At 40.0% G+C, this 20,908-nt stretch overlaps 1 protein-coding gene across 1 annotated transcript; it reads right to left on the bottom strand.

The window, feature by feature from the left end:
• Positions 1-16,204: 16,204 nt before the first annotated feature.
• On the bottom strand, positions 16,205-19,296 carry LOC113274624 (heat shock protein 83). The gene is made up of 3 exons (XM_026524019.1): positions 18,778-19,296; positions 18,041-18,321; positions 16,205-17,937 (listed from the first exon to the last, which is right to left on the bottom strand). Exons 1-3 carry the CDS (start codon positions 19,061-19,063, stop codon positions 16,381-16,383), a joined length of 2,124 nt encoding a protein of 707 aa, XP_026379804.1. The 5' UTR covers positions 19,064-19,296; the 3' UTR covers positions 16,205-16,380.
• Positions 19,297-20,908: the final 1,612 nt, after the last annotated feature.

The following is a 20,908-nucleotide window of genomic DNA, read 5'->3' as shown; positions in this document are numbered from 1 at the left end:
TAGAGTCAAAATGGTGTAGTGGGACTGACCTGGAGGAATTCAATGAGGAATTGAAACTGCAGTGTAATCTGAGTTGGGTGGATGTTGTTGCAGATTACATGGATGCAAAGGATGGTGTTGTTGCTGCAATGGGTTGCAGATGAGCTATAAGGTCTGAAGTGAAGACACTGGTGTATATGTTCAGGTGATAGCAGAGAAGAGCACACTGGTGGTCTGAATTGTGCAGGAATTGACTAGATGAATGTTAGGACTGAAGTAAAATTGTATGTGGAAGTGTTGGTGTTGAGATGGTACTGCTATGGGCAGGTGGTATGACTAGGACAGTGGTTGTGATGGTGAGCTGGTGAATGAATGCAACTGTTCAGGTGATGGAAGAGAAGACTGATGTTGCAGATGAGAAGCTGAAATGTATGCTTAGATGAATGATAACAGGGTATAAATTGCAGCTGCAGAATGGCAAGCAGTGAAGATTTGGTAGTGTTGTTTGTGGTGTTGGCTTGTTGTTGTCATCAGTTTTAGGTAGTGGTGCAGTGTATGGCTTTGATCTCATGGTAGCTGAACTGGAGAAGCTGGTCATAGCAGTGCAGGTGCATATGGAATGAATGACAAAATTGGTTTTGTGGACTGTATTGCAGTTGCAGGATTGGATGGAGCTGAACTGAGGTGCAGGGAGTGATGTTAAACTGGGATTGCAGTCAAGAATATAAGGGAAGGCTGGATGAAATGGAATCATGATGCTGCAGTGAGATGAATTGGGCACTGTGTGGAACAAGCAGAGATTGGTGAAGCACCATCATGGTGCACCACAAGATTAGGCTGAAGGAGCACTGCTGAAGCACAATGATTGTGCAACAGAGCTCAGGCCTGTGCAAGATGGCTCAGGCTGTGCAACAGTTTGGACAGGTCTAGTCATTTGCTGAGTTAGACTTTGACTCAGACCACTCAGATATTGACTCAGTTCACTGAGTTTGACCGTTAGTCAGTCGTTAACTTTAACGGTTGACTGTTAGCTTTGACCGGTGACCGGACGGACTTTGTTGGTCACCTGAGATGTTTTCCGGTCAACTTCCAGCCAATTTCCGGCACCGACACCAGTTCTCCGGCAACATATTTTTGGCAGAATTTTTACGTGGGTGTTTCTCTTATATCTCTTATATGGGCTTGGTGAACTTCTTGGTGATGGGCTTTAAGACTTGACCTAAGAAGAGCTACAAAAAAGAAAGTTTTCTACTTTCTTTGGAGGACGTATTTTTTCTACTTGGAGTTTTGGAGAGCGGCAATTAGGGTTTGCTTTCATTTATTTTTCATCTTCTTCAATTTATTTTTGATTATGATTATGATGAACACAAAGATTATGAGTAACTAAACTCAATTATTGGTTATGGGATAAAAGTTGATTTCCAACATGTTATTTGATTCAATGAATTAGTTTTGTCTCATTACTTTATTGTTTATGTTTCATTATTAATATTGTCATATGATTTGAATGTTAGTTTGGTTGAGTCCGGAATCAATCCGATTTACTTTCATCTCTATTGCTAGATTAGGGTTTTCAATACGAAATAGTTGTTTATCCCTGATTCTAAGTAGCATAATGTGAGTAGTGCTTGTAGTGATATATCCTACTGGTCACATATGAATCATAACCTTTGTTAAAATGAATTAGTGCTTTTACACGTTTGTTTGCATTGATTAGTCTTATTTCATAGAACTTAATGCTCTTAGGAAGTTAAACTTAATTGTACTTTTACACTTTAGGTTGCTTTCTAGGTAGATTTCACAATAGCATCCTTTAATGTTGTTTGTGATAAAATCGGGAAATAAACGGGATACTCTTGCGATCAAGGTATCCTAGGACTTTTAATAAATGAGAGATTAAAATATCAATTCTAGTCATTGATGAAAATACATGTTTGTGAATGATACTATCTCGTGACCAATATCTTCCTCTTATTGATTATTCAAATTATTTTATTGCTTTCAATTAATTTTATTGCTTTGCTAAAAAAAAAATCCCCCCTTGGTTACTAAGAAACTGAAATTTGCATAACAACAAAAGCCTCTCTGTGGGAACGAACTTTTTCTTATCACGTACTATATTTATATCTAGTTGAGTGAGAAAGTGAATTATTTTTGACGCATACGACAGCGATCAAGAGGCCACGACATCACAAGGAAAGAACACGCAAGTAACCCAACCGGCAAAACCCATACCATCAACCATGCAAAACATGCAAAAGGAACTAGCAGGAGTTCAAAGACTGGATCACACAAGCAGTAATAGTAGGACAACGCATTCCCAGAGGAAAGACGAAGGGCGAGGAGTACAAAGACGACGAGGCAATGGCGATGTCAGGAAAAGAAATAGCGAAGTACTTGGAGAAAAATTATCACGTGGTGAAACAAGACAATCACTGCCGCGTAATACCCATACCCGATGGATATCCGAAAATATCAATACCCCGAAGGCTACACTTCTCCAAAATTCAAGAAAAATGACGGACAATAAAACGCCCGAGAACATCTTAGCCGATTCCTATCAGCAATGAATGATAGGGTCTCCGATGGAAAATTATGCCTAAAAGAATTCCCCAAATCGCTCACAGGCACGACATTCACTTGGTATGACAAATTAAAGGCCGAAAGTGTAGATTCATGGCCAACCATGTCCACGCTCTTCCTTCGGAAATTCTACTCATCTAAGAGGAAAATCACGGAGATATATTTAAGCAAGAATGGACAACAGATGGGGGAAGAAATAGAAAAGTATATCTCACGGTTCCGGCACTAGATTGTCATGAAGAGACACTCGTTGAAATTTGTGTACAGGGAATGATCCCAACCTTTAAGGGTAATTTGATCAACTTCAGATTCCAGACCTTTGTCGAGCTAGAGGAAGCAGCTGAAAGGATTGCCGATTGTGTAGAAGAAATACACGTAGACTCTACTTGGCGCCATACGGTCAATACCGCATCCGAGGAATCGCGCAATGTAAGACCCAACACTAACAGAAATATGAGAGATCAATTCCGAACTGGAGGAAGGGGCGAAGGATGGAACAGAGAGACTAGGCGCGATTTTAATCCACCACCTCCTGTCCCTTGCAGTAAAGAGCGCGCTGTCGAATTTCTTAATCAGTGGGTCACTAGAGGAGAAATCCAGCTCCCCCCGATGGTAGTAAACGTCAACAAAATGGATCAAAACTCATCCAGGTACTGCCACTATCATCGAAGATTCGGACACCCAACAGAAGAATGCCTCGCTATAATAAGTATATTTGAACATAAGCACGCCTCTGGAGAACTCGGGCCAGCCAAGCAAAAAATTGAGCATGACCCATTCCCTCTCCATTGATGCGAAAGAGAGGAGAAGAGGGAGAGTGTGAGTAGTAACACCAAAATTGTAAACAACCTCTTTTTGTGGTAAGAACAATTTTCCCTATCAACAACGAATAGACATCTACAAAAGGTCTCAGGTCAGCCAAGGGCGCCTGGTTGACTGGTAAATTTACAAAAGGTCGCAGGTTAGCCAAGGGCGCCTGATCAAATGACAAATCTACAAAGGTCGCAGGTCAGCCAAGGGCACCTGATTGACTGAAAAATCTACAAAAGGTCTCGGATCAGCCAAAGGCGCCTGATTGACTGACAAATCTACAAAAGGTCTCGGATTAGCCAAGACAAATCTACAAAAGGTCTCAAGTTAGCCAAGGGTTCCCGGTCGACTGACAAATCTACAAAGGGTATCAGGTTAGCCAAGGGCGCCTGATCGACTGAAAAATCTACAAAAGGTCTCAAGTCCGCCAAAAAAAGGTCTTAAGGCAGCCAAGGGCGGCTGATTGACTGACAAATCTACAAAAGGTCTCAGGGAAGCCAAGGGCGCCGAGTTGACTAAAAAATATACAAAAGGTCTCAGGTCAGCCAAGGGCGCCTGATTGACTGACAAATCTACAAAAGGTCTCAGGTCAGCCAAAGGCGCCTGATTGACTGACAAATCTACAAAAGGTCTCGGGTCATCCAATGGCGCCTAATTGACTGACAAATCTAGAAAAGGTCACAGGTCAACCAAGAGCGCCTGGTTGACTTGCAAATCCACAAGAATCTTAGGAAAGCCAAAGGCACCTGCACGACATAGTGGGCGCCTCACACACCATCCAATAATAAGAGAGGAGAAATATAAACAGCCAAAGCAATTAATCAAGGATAATAATATACCAATAACAAAAACAATTAATCAAATACCACAAAAATATCCCACAATCCAAAACAAACAAACAACAAACATGGCACCTGAAAGACAAGTTCAACAAAGGAATATGAAGGGAAAACCAACACAAGGACGAAGCACTTCATGCAAATTAGAGCCTATCCAACTATTGTCTCTTCTTATCAAGCTCAATGCGAACTGTATATTTTGCGGTCTCAGCCCGTAACACCTCGTCATTAGCCATACCAACATCAGCAAGTAACAGATTCAACACCACCTTCTTGCTAGAAGTTGTCTCCGATCACATCTTCAGCTCCCCCTCCAACTGAAAAATTTGACTCGTAAGGCGACCACGAGGGTCATTGCGACCCTTTACCTGTGCCAGTAGCTCCTCCAACCACACTATCAGGAAGTTAACATTAAGAGCAGATTGCACAGCAGTTTCCTAGCCATGTAACGTCATTGCATCAACAGTATCATCTCCTACGCGCGTAAGATGGTCCGCAACTTCCAAAAGATTCCTAGTCATATAACACAAAATGTGAATGTCTAGAAGACCCTCACCGCACTCGACGATGTCCCTATAGGCGGCACCAAAAACAGTTGGAACCCAGAAGCCATGGACGAAGGTGTGGGTATAAGGGTCTACTATAGCCTCGGCGATGCTCACCACCAAAGGGAAACAAAACCGCGCGTCTTCAGAATCTTCTGACACAACGGGGATGGTTGGTATATCAGAAGCAGGAGCATCAGTTTGATTCTCTGAAGGGGTAGACAAGCCACCACCATCCATCCTAGCGCGTTTAGAAGACCCATCGTTGTTGGGGACTACGAGCCGCACGCCATCTGTGTCAGGCTTAACAGTCTCCTTGCGCTTCTTACCCATATCCTGGCGCCAACGACAATATGTCAACAAAAGAAAGTAACTATAAATAAGGGAAGGGGCTAACCTCGGGAATTGATGAATCTGGCGGAATATCAGCGGCTTTAGGGCGATAAGCGGAGGAACTAGAAGATGATTCAGAGTCACTAGAGGAGCCTGATAAATGAAAAATAAGCATCATTGCAAAAACAACTTAGAAGTCACCTGCAAGATCATTTACGGTTAATGCCACGTGGGATGAGGACCCACCAAAAACCGATCGGCTGGACGCAGATGGGCTCATTGATTTCGGAACAATACTGGGAGACACCTGAGGTTCGCCCCTGCCACGGACGGTTTCAGACCGAAGAGGATGAACTGACGATACATGAAGGAGCGGAGATACCCAACCGGCTCCTTTGGTAAGGTTGACCCCTAGATTCCTCAACTTGTTTACAAATGAAGGGGTTGGACTGCTACTTGCACCCACAGGAGGCTGTGAAGCGCTCCTCCGATAGCTTTGCTGAGGCTGCAAGGACGAGGTATTAGTATAAGAACAAGGGCGCGGAGTAGACAACTGGGCTTCCTCTCGCCTGACTTTCTTCCTTAAGGCTCCTCTCAGTCCAGTCACATTCATGCATGTTCAGGTATTCTTCCATCAAGTAAGAAGGGGGCTTCCACTCTAGGCGATTGGAAAGAGGAGCTTCTTGAGAAAGTAATTCTCGTCACTCATTTCATCAAAACAAGGGGGTAGGCGTAACAATGGATAACGAAAATGCGAAGCAAAAGAGACAACAAATACATGTGGCGCTAAAGGGCTAGCAGACGATCTCACATCTATTTTCGGAGGCGTAATTCTCGTGACCCTCAGGAGGAGCCCAAGAAGTCACTAAGGGCTCTAAGGAGCGACCTTTATTGGCTGGAACAAGATGATGTTCAACAGCTACAACATCATCAAGTTTAATTCGACCAGATGCATGAAGTGCTCGAAGGTCCTGAACTGACAAGTCACGAGGAGGAGACGATTCGCGCAAAAGAAAATTCAAAGCTCGGCGTCGTAAGATACCATGGTACTCGTGGGCCCTTTCAGTAACCGCTAAAGGACGCACGGGGGTAGGCTGCTTGAATGTAAATTTGATTCCTCGGTCAAACAGACGTTTCGCTCGTTTGAAAACATAATGGTCGAAGCTAGCGATGGCATCCCCAATGTCAGAGCTTTCCGAAGGAGGAAACTCATGGGGAATCCCTTGGTCAAGCCCAACTTGCCGAGCTGCATGATCATGGTTGCAAGACATAGCAATGAATTTACCAGCATAGAAACCGGGGAGATAACCAGGCAGCACGACCATCGCCGAATCAAAGTCTTCCTCTGACAAAAGCTTTATCCAATCCAACTCCGCGTCAAAAGGTGAAGTGAAATCATAATGCGATGGACCCGATCGACCGTCTTGGTAAGGAAATGGTTCAAAATCCTTAGTCACGTCCAAGTGCTTTCCAAGGTCGCCCTTAGGTATTTTACCCTTCAGATTCCAAAGACCCATCCATGGGTAGCCGTAAACAATGGGAATCCTCTTGACCGAACCATCGTCTTGCCTAACATCCTCCTCACGATGAATAGCTAACTCATTAGGATCAGGCGCGCATGGAGGAACATGATCCCAATAACACGCTTGCATGAAGGAAGCCGAGATATAGGTCTCAATCTTGTGAGATGAACCTACAGTCTGAAGGTCCTGACAGAACAAATCCATATGACAATATTGACTACCTAAGAACATTGGTGCAAGCGGGAAAGAAACACCGCGGGATAGCAAGACCGCCATGGGAACGATCTCGCCTTTAATAGTATTCTGGGGATTGTATTCAAACACATCGTGACAAAACCAAAATAAGATGAAAGCGGTTAATTCTGCGCGATGGTTTTTCTCTTTTCGCTTAGGGGGAAGAACTTTCCCATCAACCATACGCGAAGCCTAATACTTCAACCAAAGAAGAAAAGAAGCACGACGATTGTTTTTAATGACCCATTCAGGATCAGCTTCTGTTGGAGTCGATGAGACATGAATCGCCTCATAGGCACGGATAGATCCAGATAGTAGTCGCTCGCCTGTTGGACGCGTCAAAGGAACTTTCTTCTCTTCAACCCACTAAGCCTTCCCCTTCACAGCGGACGAAGACCCCCCTTTCTTGTCTAAGCCGACAACCTTCTTGATATCACTTTGCCTCTGCGGAACCTGGTATTTCCGTACCAGTTCACGACAAGAATCATCGTTACATATCAGCAAATAAGTGCACAACACTTTTTCCTCGTCGTTAAGCACCCCATAGACTGCCGTATGAATGAATACCATGGATTGGTAGCCCTGTAAGGGCGACTACATCCTCTAAGACGATGGTTGCTTCTCCCCATGCTGTAAAAGGGTATGAACGAGAGGAGCCCAATGACAAAAGAGTCGTGTGATGTCACGTATACACCTCTTCACTTCCGGTTTAAGAGATGAGTACGTCTGTAGCTTCATCAATGCCCTCTCTACGAAGAACATCCGCGTGACTAGGATTGGAGCGTATACGGATGCCCAGTGTGGCCACACGGGATGAGTTTTGATTTGGACCAGATATCGATCAGGGGAAAATCATATTCTCCACGATGAATGGCCATCTGCGACACCGTTTTGAACGCAAAGGCGTCCATAGCCTCCGATTCGGGTCGCATGAGTCATCCGGGGGAGGAAGGATAAGGTAATACATGAGGATTTAGAAGGCGAGGAATTAAGATATCATCAAGAGGAAAAAAACGCTTACAATCCACGAAGATCTATCAGTCTCAGCGCACGTTTCAGAGCAGAACCGCTTGTAACTCCGCGATTAAGTATGATCTACCATCTGCCGGGGCAGGTAAGAGAATCTCATCTTGATCCGAGTACTCAGTCTCCTCGGAACCTGCGTTCATGGTCCCTTCAGATTCACTGGACTAGTCTCTTCAGACGAACTATTGGTGGAATTGCTAGACATGGCGAGTGTATGGGTATGTTCGAGATAAGGGAAAGGGAGATAAAGAGGAAACAAACTGATACCCATATATATAGAGAACTTTAGGGACTGAACGTAGCGGTTATACAGGGGGAACGATAACCGGCAGAAATCGAAATCTGCACGATGGAAGGCTAAATGTCGCCCATGATCATAGGATTAATAAAATAATAAAAAAGGACCTCATCTCAACTGTCTGCAAAAGGAGAGGCGCCCAAAGAAGATTTTTTATGACTATTGGGTCATTTAACAATTGACCCAACAGTCATGGGACTAATATTAATACATGAAAAATACTACCCCTTAGCCGGGCTAGTGTGCCCTCAAAAGGAGGCAAACCAACATGAGACATGGGGACTAAGGCCCAAGTCCACCAAGAAAGTATCCATAAGATGGAGAGGACAAGGGAGGAATTAAGAGGAAAGAATGAGGTTTATTAGAGAAGGAATGACATTAGTAATAATTAAAGGAGTTTACAACACATGGCATGATGTCATAAAAGGAATGGGCTTTTGGAAAGCCTATATAAAGAAGGAGAAGGTACAATGGAAGGACAACTATCTCTCTTACTATCCTTGGTAAAGTGATGTCATTTCGCTAGATAGGACGGAACCTCAAACCTAAAATCACCTCTCAACACATACATATCAAATTAATTTTCCCATGATGTACATACAAATATGCATATCACACAAATCTGAAAATCAATATATAGATACTCCGCTACGTGTACGAATACATGTAATACGGCTTCATACATATAACATTTTTTCCAGTTTGTAAGACTGATAACACTATCTTGTATTCCGAATATAGTAGTTCTATATTTCTCTAAATCAATTCGAAACATTCCTGAGTAACAACAATGACACTTATCACTGTTCCAGTCTATTTTTGAATGATGAACTTGAATCAATATTTGGTTCCGAACAATAAATTTTTTCCACCGAATTTAATTAAGTATGAACAAATGTTCATTAAGCTTAGTCATTATATCTCGAGAAATTAGTAAACTAAATAATTAGTTCTCGACTAGAAATTTTTGTCTATGCAAGCTAGTCTAATTAGTTATGCGACAATAATCTCAAGATAGAAAAGTGAATATAACTTGAGAAATGGGTGGTTTAGTCTTCACTTACCTTTTGTTGATGAATTTCTCCAAAAGCTTCGGTTGATCTTCGCCTTCAAACGTTAGAACGCAAATGTTGACTGGCTCATTTCTCAACTACCCGTATCCTAGACCGAGACTTAATTAATTGTATACTAGAAATAAAGATATAGTTTTGACATATAAATTTGACAACTATATTGATATAGCAACACTTGTGAGTTCGACCGAGCAGTGCTCTAACAGTATTAGAGGGGGGAGATCCGCTCAAAATGCTTCCACATATGATTTTCATCGATATTTTTCGGGCTAATCTTCAATAGTAGTCTGTTTTTATTTATGGATCGGCAATTATTAATATTTTTTTATCAGATTATCATCGAATAACTCTTCCCTATTCTTTATTCTCTCGATTTATTTTACATCAATGAATGTTTTTCTGTCAACAGTTGGTTTATAACCCAGATTTTTAGTTTAAGGAAAGTTATAACTTTGAGTTAATTAATGTTTGTGTTTTTTTCTTCAGTCAACTGATTCCATCTTTACTACGGGTCATAAAATTATTATCTATATGCTAGATTTATTTCTTTCATGATTCCATTTTTTTGGCACCGTGATTCATCACATATTGTGATTTCGTGTCAACAAATTTAACCATCATATTTGTTTTTGATGTTCTCATTTAATCTGCATGAAAACTCCAAGAATACGGTAGCATGTTACTTATATTTTCTATCCACTCTATAAATAAAGAGTGTCATTGTAATTATAAATTATCCTAGTATAATCAGTGCGGAGATCAATATTATTCACCCCACTAATATTGATCATCCACTGGTGATGTAAATCCTACCTAATACTAGGATAATTTACCTAATACTCCATAAATAAAGAGTTCATCGTGTGGACTGCACGTGTAATTAACTAGAGAACAACATTTTCGCACGTGTAAACTGGTGTTTGTTTCATTCCGTTATTGATTTACATGGTGTACACTGCACGTGTAACTGACCAGAGAACAACATTTTCCCTTCAGAAACATTAAACATGACTAGTGGCTAAACAAGTTCATCGTGTGGACTAATGATGAGTGCTAAAAAGTGCATATTTCTATATATTTTTCTTGGCATTTAACTCATCTTTTGTGCATTAGTTCTACATTTTATCTCATATTCTGTATTTTCTTTGTTTTCAAGAATAAATATTTTTATTAATTAATTTTGCATTTTTAGGTTGTAAATAAAGTTTGGATGAATTGTGGAGCGAAAAGAGAAGAAAAGTAATGAAAAGTCGGGAGGAGTTACACAAAGAAGCCGCGAAGAATGTTGTGCACAAGACCAAAAGGATAGAAGTGGGCTTGAAGAGGAAGAATTGTTCTTAAAGAAGATATGGGATTGGCATACCCAAGGCCCAAAACCCTCACCCAAATCCATTTCATATATCCATACCCGTTTCCTTTTCTAGCCGTCAGATTGGATCATCTCAGCATCCTATGGTCGCAGCATCGCCAGTACATCAAAGTCTGAAGCTCATGTCTAACACTACAACACCTAACTCCATCTTGAGCCGTCAGTTTCGTTGTATCACGCATCCGACGGTCGATACCAGCCTCTTCACTTGTAGCCGTTAGATCTATCTATCATTTCCGCATCCCACGGCTCAGCTTTGCTGGACATCGAATTGGCTACACCCTCTTCACACTGTAACAACCTACACCTATACCCATCGCCAAACACTACCCTCCTTCTTTCCATCGAACCCATCTTCTTCCCCCCACTCCCTCTGCAACTACTCCACTGTCACCACCTTCTGCATCATCGCCACCACTCCCTGACACCACCAAACCACTCTATTCCACCCTAAAAGCGAAACCCATCATTTCCCCCATCTTTCTAGCCTCCTACTTCATCAATCTCGCACCTTTCCTATCTCTGAAACCCTAGGTTAGAGATTGATGAATTAGGTGAAGCTAAAGAAGAAATTGAGGCGTGGGAATGAAGCAGTGAAGTCAGAGGAAGAGGAGCAGCTGCAGTCAGCATGGGCAAGATTTGACCCATCAAATTAGGTAATTGTGTAACCCTAATTCAACTGCCCTGTTTTGAATTTGGGGGAAATGTCTGTAACCCTAATTCTGTATATTGTAACTATAAATATGGGTTGTGGGTATTGTGTTGAAGATACGCCTGGGCTAGCCAAAGCTTCACCCAAGAGGACTGGACTAGCCAGTTCCTCAACTGTCCTGTTTTTAGTTCAACTGTTTTGTGTTATTTTCAATTGTTTTGCACTGTCAATTATGTTCTAACCGGTTCTGCTAGGGTTGAGATGAAGCCCTAGCTTATTGCTTGTTATTCATGCTCTTGTCAGTAGCCATGATGTGTGTAAATGCTCATAGTGAAACTCCATCTTAGGGATTCAACACTAGTCTTTCACATTGGATGTCAGGCATCCATTGTAGTTAGAATCATCTAGTGTTGCTGAACTGCAACTCATGCTTAATTTTATATATTGTTCTTTTGATTAATTGTGCTTTAAACAGACAGTTAATACTTAGGGAAGATACCTTAGTTGTGATAGGAGATTTCATATCAAAATGACCCTTGCTATATAGAGGATTGACATCCCTCTTGCTGGTGGTTATAGAAAAACAATGTTACTATCAGTGATGAATAATCAGTGTGAGTTAGAGGTGGATTCAAAGACCTTGGTATTTTGTTTACATTTGTTTCCAAATTCTTGCTTCACTGTTTGCTTCTAAATTCTATACTTCACTGCCTTTGGCCCATTGCCATTGTAACTGTCATTTGCCACTGTCACTTTTTGCTTCATTAGTTCACTGCTCAAAGAATTAGCTTAGGAAATTTCAACTCACACCCTAGTCCCTGTGGATTCGACCCGTATTTGCACAAGCTACAACCGACACCGTGCACTTGCGGTTTAACAAGTAGGCTTTCTTTTACTCTTATTTTCTACATCTTTAAGAGCCTACCAACTAACCATTGAAAGGGTCTTCAAAATAAGATTACCTAGCAATTCCTAATTTTTGAATAAATAATTATTTAAAAAAAAATTAATGTAGCATGATGGTTGGGTGAAAAACAACAATTTTGATGTTAATGGTGTACTTCCGAATGTTTCTTCAAAAACCTAAGCAATATTATATGGTGAGTTAATCTCAATTCTCAAACTTATTATTCAACGGAACTCTGCAGATCATGTGAATTTTTTTTCTGGCAGGATAAATTGTTAGAAGCACTATTTGGCTAACTTATTTCCTACTCTCTACGGGATGTATATCAAGAAATAATTTTTCTTCTATAAGATACATATAGTGGTTCATAACAATGGTATCCCTTCTTTGAATTTCAAACTCACTATAACCTTAGAGACCTTAATTAGAGAAGCTGAAGTGTGAATGGCCGCTGAACTGTAACTAACATCATATAATACTAGTGAGAGATTGAAGGATCAATCAAATTCCTTCGTAAGGTCCTGTAGGTACACATTTCATCTTCCGCCACGTATCCACAAAGACACACGTGGAGTACATGCGGCTAAGAGCATCAAGATATGATATCACATGTGGACAGTCAAGAATAACTTTAACCTATCTCTAGAAAGATCTAAGATCTACAGGTTGGGGATAGTCAGACTGACACAGACAAGACAGGGGCAGAGGACAGCTATCTACCGTGGACAGACATCTCAACTACCCGCATTAAATGCCCTCAAATAGCATACGTGTCAGTCAGCCTGTGTAGGAAGCGTAGATAACACTGCGTATCCAGACAGAACACGCAGATGCAGCCAAGAACACGAAGACTTTTGCGTGAGTGGCACAAGACACAAGAGGATAAGGTCGAGGCAGACAACAACATGGTCGTTCAGATGAATTCAGACGAAGATTTGGAAGTATAAAAGGTTAAATCTCTTAGTGTTATTCCTCATAAAACACCATTGACTAGTTCTCAATAAGTGGAAAATATCTGCAAGTTTGTTGCGCTTTTAGGAGCTTCCAATGGGTGTTCGGAAGAGGGAAAAAGACAAATCTTCGACGAGTTAAATGAGAAATATCAGAAAACTAGGAAAGAGGGGGAAATGGAGAAATTAGGCTGGAATGGTCATCTTACCAATGAACAGCTCGGAAGGGGCCAAAGGAAATCCATTGAGAAGAAATAGTTCTTATTTTTGTTAGTGTTGGGATACCGTTGCTTTGCTGCTTGTATGAGCTTAGTCTTTATTGTTTGAGCTTAACATTTGGCTCTTGTTTGCACTGTTAAGTGCCTTTTCTTTTCTGTATGCTCTCTTTTTTCTTTTTTTCTTTTTTCAATTTTCAATATATTAACCTTTCTACTCACAAAAAAAAAGAAAAAAAAAATATACCAGAACCACCCAATGAAATTGAAAGATTTGAGACCCTTATTTATGCGTTTTGTTATGATAATAAAATTGATGATTACAAGTTTTTAATAGCTAGCAAATCACTAGCCTTTGGGGGAACTCGGTGAAGATACTTTATGTTTCTTTAAGGTCTTAAGAACTGTCTTGTTAATAATGACGCTAATAGTGGTTTTGATAGTTTTATTTTCCATTGATTAGGCATTGTTATTCAAAGAGGGGTTGGTGTCCAGCTTGTTATTAGGTTGCCAACCACTAGCTCTGTATGATTTGTTTCATTACCGTATTGTACCTGTTCTTAAAATAATCCTCAAAAAAAAAACCTCAATTATCACCATGGAAAAAATAAGGAAAATTTTAATTTTCACCGCAGATGATTGGTGAAGATTTCAATCTTTAGTGATAACTTTTTGAAAATTGATTATCATAGGATGTTGAAAATATCTATTTCCACAATTTAATGTGTTTTTTGTGTAGTTTCTCTAGATGAAATTTCTAATGATGAATCCAGTGAGCAACACCTAGGGGTGTCGACGGGTCCGATCCGGTAGTACCGGAACCGTTAATTTTAATCGGGTCCGGATCCTAACGGTTGGCAGCCCTAGCAACACCTTGATCTCAATCAATAGAAGTGAAGCAATAGAAAATATGGCTCCATAGAAACGAACAACGAATTAAAAGAGGTGTAATTTATTTCTTAATTAAGAGTATACCAAATAACGAAGAAGATTTATTTCTTAATTAAGAGTATACCAAATAACGATGAAGAGAAAGTAATTGGCGGGAGTGAAATGAGGCCCGAGATGTCCTAGCTAAGCACGAATCGCGTGAGAAAAAAAAGTAGCACAATCTTTCATTTTCCCGATTAATGAGAATAACTTTGGCCGAAAGTTAAGGAAGTAATATTTGTTGCGAAAAATATGGTAACAAATTTCATTGACGAGTAAAATATTTATAGTAGTAATTCGCAACTAATTAAGGTTAATTTAATCTACACAAAATATGAAAAATTTGAATTCAATCTAAATTACTAATCTCAACCGTAGATTTTGTATATTGGGCTACACATACATATATACAATTTTAATGATGCATTCCTGTAAGATAGATATACTGAATTTGGGTTCCTGAAAAAGTTCCACGTAAAAATTGTCTCGTAGAAATCTCAAAGCAGTGATCTGTAACCATATATTATTGTATTATAAAGTTTGTTTCATGCTTTTCATGATAGCTTTCTGGGTTGACTTGTTTTCAATAGTTGACCAAAACCTTAAGCTGATTGCTTGTTAAAACACGACTTCACCGGGATCGATCCCAGAATCTCTAACTGGTTCAAGAGGGAAAACTATAGAAGCATTTTGGAGAAAAAGAACTGGGCTACCCAGTATAACCGAAGCAATAAAACTATAGATACTTTTTCTGTTGTTAATCTGTTATATCGTTTTGGGGCACCTTCGTACTTTGCCAACTTGCCATCGTATTGGTTGTCTATATAAGGAAACTTGCCATCGTATTGGTTGTCTATATAAGGGACTGCTGCGCTGCATTGTAGGGTTTTGGAGTTTAAACCTGCACAGATCTTATAGCAAAACCATGGCGGCCGAGTGCGGATGGGTGACTTGTTAGCAGACAGGAAGAGATCTAAACAACAGGTGAGTTGTTAGAATGGTGTGTGACTTATTATTAGCTTTGTGCATATTGAATTCATAAGATGGAGAAGTTACCTACTGACGTAATCCCAAATATAATATCTCGGTTACCTTACGAAGGCATGATCAACTGCAAACTAGTTTGCAAACCCTGGCGACATACTGTATCAAGTATTTTCAAGGTCTTTTTAAGTTTGGGTGGAACCCTGATTCGAAACTCTGTTTTGGAGGAGAGGAATACAATGATATCGTTAAGAATGGGCATTACTCTTACAAGAAACATGTGGAAATCGATAATCATCCGTCTCTTGAGCATGAACCTCCTTTGTCTGACATGGTTGGTTCATGCAATGGGTTGGTTTGAGACTTGGTTTTAGCAGATAAAATGGAATCGATAATTAGATATATGAATCTGTAAGGACACAATGTTGTTACAAGTCTAAATTTAAGACTAATGTTTTCGTTCTTTATGCAGACAAAGATTCATATAAAACTCTCCTGAAGGCCTGCAATCTAGCGTAAATAAAAATGTAAATGAGACAGCGCTCATGGGTATTCACCAAAGTGTGGAACCAAGTTAGCTGCATCTAGCTAGGTAGTGCAGCGGCACTGCTTGTCCAATTAAATTGAAACTGGGTTCAATCATGGGCATCTCTGATAATAGCAGTGGAGCCTGGCAATTCATTTTCGGGAGACTTGTGCCTCACCAGAACTTCAAGCATAAACGAGTACTAATTTTTGAGTGAAATTCTTCTAGCAGCTGTTATTTTGGTAGAGATTGACATCTGCTCTGTTCTAGATGCAGCTTGCTTAATCCCGCGCCATAATCTTGACCTGAATGGTTACTATCTCAACTGGATTTTTACTCATGCTAGACTGAAACATTTTTGATCAATTGATCAAATATAGCAAGTGTTATGGTCAAGACTCAACAAAGCACACAAGACAATTATAGAATGAGCATGAAAAGACCGTTGTATTGCTATAGCCGTAACCCAAAAGACAGCACAACCACCCAAATATCAACAACTGTACTCCATGACTGACGGAGGGACTCAAAAACTCCCAAAAGAACAGAAAAGACCTAACTTTTTTAACAGATAGAAAGACTCCTAGCATGACCCGCTGATTCTTTAATCAACTTCCTCCATCTTGCTCTCTTCAGCTGCATCTTCCTCCAGCGCAGGCATTTCAGCATCATCACCAGCAGCTTCTTCCTCTTCCTCGATGCTCAGGCCTAACTTCAACATTCTGTGGATCCTCGCTGCAAAGGTGTTTGGCTCCTCCAGGCTGAAACCAGAAGTCAGCAAAGCAGTCTCAAACAACAGCATCACCAAGTCTTTAACGGATTTGTCGTTCTTATCAGCCTCGGCTCTCTTCCTTAACTCCTCCATAATTCCATTGTCAGGATTTATCTCCATAGTCTTCTTGCTGGACATGTAAGAACTCATGCTGCTGTCCCTTAATGCTTGAGCTTTCATAATCCTCTCCATGTTCGCAGTCCACCCATATTCTCCAGTCACCAAGCAGCAAGGAGAATCCACAATTCTGTCAGAAACCACAACTTTCTCAACTTTGTCACCCAAAATGTCCTTGATGGTTTTACAAAGGCTTTCAAAAGACTTCGTCTTTTCCTCTCTCAGCTTCTTCTCCTCTTCTGTCTCATCATCTAGTTTCAAACCTTCCTTAGTTGCAGAAACAAGCTTCTTCCCATCATATTCCTTCAATTGCCCCACTGCGTATTCATCGATAGCATCAACCATGAACAGAACTTCATAACCTCTCTTCTTGAGTCTCTCTAAGAATGGAGAGTTCTCAACAGCTTTCTTACTTTCACCAGTGATGTAGTAGATATCCTTTTGCCCCTCCTTCATCCTGGTAACATAATCCTTCAAGCTGGTCATCTCATCACCACTCTTTGTGGAGTAGTATCGGAGCAAGTCGGCAATCTTAGCTCTGTTCTGGCTATCCTCATGAATACCCAACTTCAAGTTCTTAGAAAACGCCTCATAAAACTTAGCATAATCCTCCTTGTTCTCAGAGATTTCAGTAAACATTTCAATACATTTCTTCACAAGATTTTTCCTAATAACCTTCAAAATCTTGTTCTGTTGAAGCATTTCACGAGAGATGTTAAGCGGCAAATCATCCGAATCAACAACACCCTTCACAAATCCAAGGTACTCAGGGATCAACTCCTCACAGTTATCCATAATGAACACCCTCCTGACATACAACTTGATGTTGTTCATCTTCTTCCTTGTGTCAAAAAGATCAAAAGGAGCCCTCTTAGGCACAAAAAGAACTGCCTTGAATTCAAGCTGCCCTTCCACAGAGAAATGCTTGACAGCAAGATGTTCTTCCCAATCATTAGTCAAACTCTTGTAGAAAGAAGCATACTCCTCCTTTGTGATCTCCTCTGGTTTCCTCAACCAAATTGGTTTCTGCTTGTTAATCAATTCCCATTCATGAGTAACTTCCTTTACCTTCTTCTTTTTCTTAGCATCCTTGTCTTTCTCCTCATCAATTTCCTCAACAGCTCCTTCTTCTTCCTTCTTTGGCTCATCATCTTCATCATCACTCACTTCCTTCTCTATTGTCTTCTCAGTCCAAAGATAAATTGGGTAACTGATAAATTCAGAATGCTTCTTCACAAGATCCTTAATCTTCCTCTCTTCCAAGTATTCCAACTGCAACAACAACCATAACCCTCATTCAGAAACCAAACACACATCAATTGAACCAAATACAGAAACAACAAAAATGACAAGGGAACTGAAGTTCTTTGCTTACCTGATCCTCCTTGAGGAAGAGAGTGATTTTAGTCCCTCTACCCAATTGTTCACCATCAGCATCTCTAGTAACAGTGAATGATCCACCAGCTTGTGACTCCCAGATGTATTGTTCGTCATCGTTATGTTTAGTAGTCACAATAACCTTCTCAGCCACAAGATAAGCAGAGTAAAATCCAACACCAAATTGCCCAATCATACTAACATCTGCTCCGGCTTGTAAAGCTTCCATAAACTCCTTGGTACCAGACCTTGCAATTGTTCCCAAATTGTTCACCAAATCTGCAAAACCCCATAATCAAAACTTAATCAGAACCAACAGAATCACTAAAATCTTTGGACGCACACAGGATACAGCCACAATTCAACTAGAATCCTAAAATGTTCGGTAAACCATATGAGCTCCGATTGAAATCGGCTTTGAAATCCATTTTTAGCAAAAATTCAAGCAGAAATCAATCTGCATACAATGAATCAGTCAACCAACTCAGTCAACACCGACTGGGTACTGCCAAAATTTACTTAACCATGTATACATATTTTAATATAACTCATTTCAAAATCATCAAATACTGAACGAGAAAAATACAAGTTGCAGAAAATCACCGATCACTAACTAAACAAAACTGAGTCACACCGAGTCAATACCGATTCCAAATCAAAATGAAGAACAAATTTTCAGATCGGAGTACTAACAGAGAAATTCAAGATCACAATTAGGGTTTCAGTGATTCATACCTGCTTTAGTCATTCCAACACCACTATCAATGATCGTAAGAGTCTTATTAACTTTATCAGGAACAATCCTAATAAACAACTCCGGCTGCGCTTCCAATTTACTCTTATCAGTTAATCCTTCAAATCTAATTTTATCCAACGCATCAGATGAATTACTGATCAGTTCTCTTAAGAAGATCTCTTTGTTACTGTAAAAAGTGTTAATAATCAAACTCAACAACTGATTGATCTCAGCTTGAAACGCAAATGTTTCTGGAGCTTCTCCTCCCATCTGTACTTCCGCCATTAGAATCTAACCAAAATTCACACGCGAGAAAGTTTTAATGAATCTAGATTGAACAGAGAGCGGTTATTTCGATTGTGATTGCGATGAGAATACTATTCTTTCTCTTCACTATATGTCAATGTGGAACGGAGTTTGAGGGCGGAATTTTATATGTAATGGAAATTGGGGTTTCGGGATTGTTCTTGAGTGCGGTTTCTGGAGGGTTCTACTGGTTTTACCTTTTTTTGGCGGTTTTTTTGAGACGGTTTTAGTCTCGAGAATGTTCTTTGTGATTTATCGTTTTCTAGAGACTTCTACATCGTTTCAGTTGCTTGGTGCTATCGGGCTGGGTCGGGATGGCCATTTTACACTTAAGTTGTTGTTAGTGGGCTTTGGGTGGAAACACCAATACTACAGTGTAATTTTGTTGGATTAGTTTTTTTCCTTTTTATACTAAAAAATATATTTTTATTGTTATTGGATAAAGAAAAATATTACAAGAAACTAGTTGGAAGCCTAACAAGTTAAGCAACAGCGTAGTACTATTTTAGTTGAACAGATTGCTTAACCTACCAGCGAGCCTTATGAGGAACCAGCTAAGTGAGCCGAAACGGATAGGAAATGATTATGTCGCGAGGAGGTAAGTTATAAAAGATAGTAAACCTTACTTTTGTGTTTTTTAATTTCGACGGTTAATTTTTCAAGGTTCGAATTGCCAGATGGCAATGTTCCACTATTTATTTATTTTTATTTTTGGTTAAAAATAACGGCGTCGAAACATATTACTAAACTTTTTAACTTCAATTTTGTATTGTTTAGGTTTATTGTAAGGAAAAAAAAAGGTGCAGGAATTACAAGGTGCAGGAATAGGGAAGATACTACAATATACAACTGCTCCATTTTTGTAAAGGTATCCTCAAATGTGAGTAGGCCTGTCAATGGATGCTAACGTAACGGAAATAGGCTCTGTCGTTACCGTTTTCGTTAAAATTTAGCGGATATCCGTTACCGTTCATTTCCGGCGGAAATAAGAAATTCAAAAACGTTACCGTTACGTTTGACTTACCGGATAACGGATATTTTTCCGCTGCCATCCGGTAAGTCACAGGACAGCCACAAAACAGGCTAAAAACACAGAAGTTACAGAACAACTGAACAAGTACACATAACAGCTTTAAAATCCAACAAAACATGTTCTAAATCCATGCCACACCAAAAAAAGACATACAAATGTTCATGCCATTGCCACACAAAAAAACAAGTTCATAATCTTCATGTTTTTTTTTTGCAAATGCATTCCTCCTCCATCTCCAGATTCTCCTCTGCCAAGTCCCAAGTGCCAACTGCATTTGCAAATGCATTTACCTTACTCCTTAGTCCTGAACTTCTGTATTTTGAAAGAAAAATCAAAAGTGTTAGACATTTTAAGCTGGCAATGTCATTGTCAGTGCAATAAGCCAATAAATTGCAAAAAAAAAAAAAAATTAAGATGTACCTGTAACACAACTATCACTGTCACTGAGAGTGAGATCTTGCAGCCAATCACCCAAACAAAGCAAAGCTTCAACAAGATCTGGAGCTAATGAACTCCTGTGAGATGTGAGAACTCTGCCACCAATACTAAACATATATTCTGATGCTACACTTGTCACTGGAACTGTCAATACATCTCTTGCAATCCTTGAGAGAATTGGGTACTTAGGAGCATTATTCTTCCACCAACTTAAGATATCAAACCTCATTTCTTCAGTGGCTGTGCCTTTAGGAAGAACTGGTTCTGCTAAGTATGTCTCCAATTCTGACTTCTCAACCTCAAACATATTGTTTTCCATAATGAAATCATCATAACCAAATTCATATGATGTT

Source organism: Papaver somniferum, chromosome 4 (genome assembly GCF_003573695.1).
Source record: "Papaver somniferum cultivar HN1 chromosome 4, ASM357369v1, whole genome shotgun sequence".
In the NCBI taxonomy this organism is placed as follows: Eukaryota; Viridiplantae; Streptophyta; class Magnoliopsida; order Ranunculales; family Papaveraceae; genus Papaver; species Papaver somniferum.
This window is presented reverse-complemented; position numbering and strand designations above follow the sequence as displayed.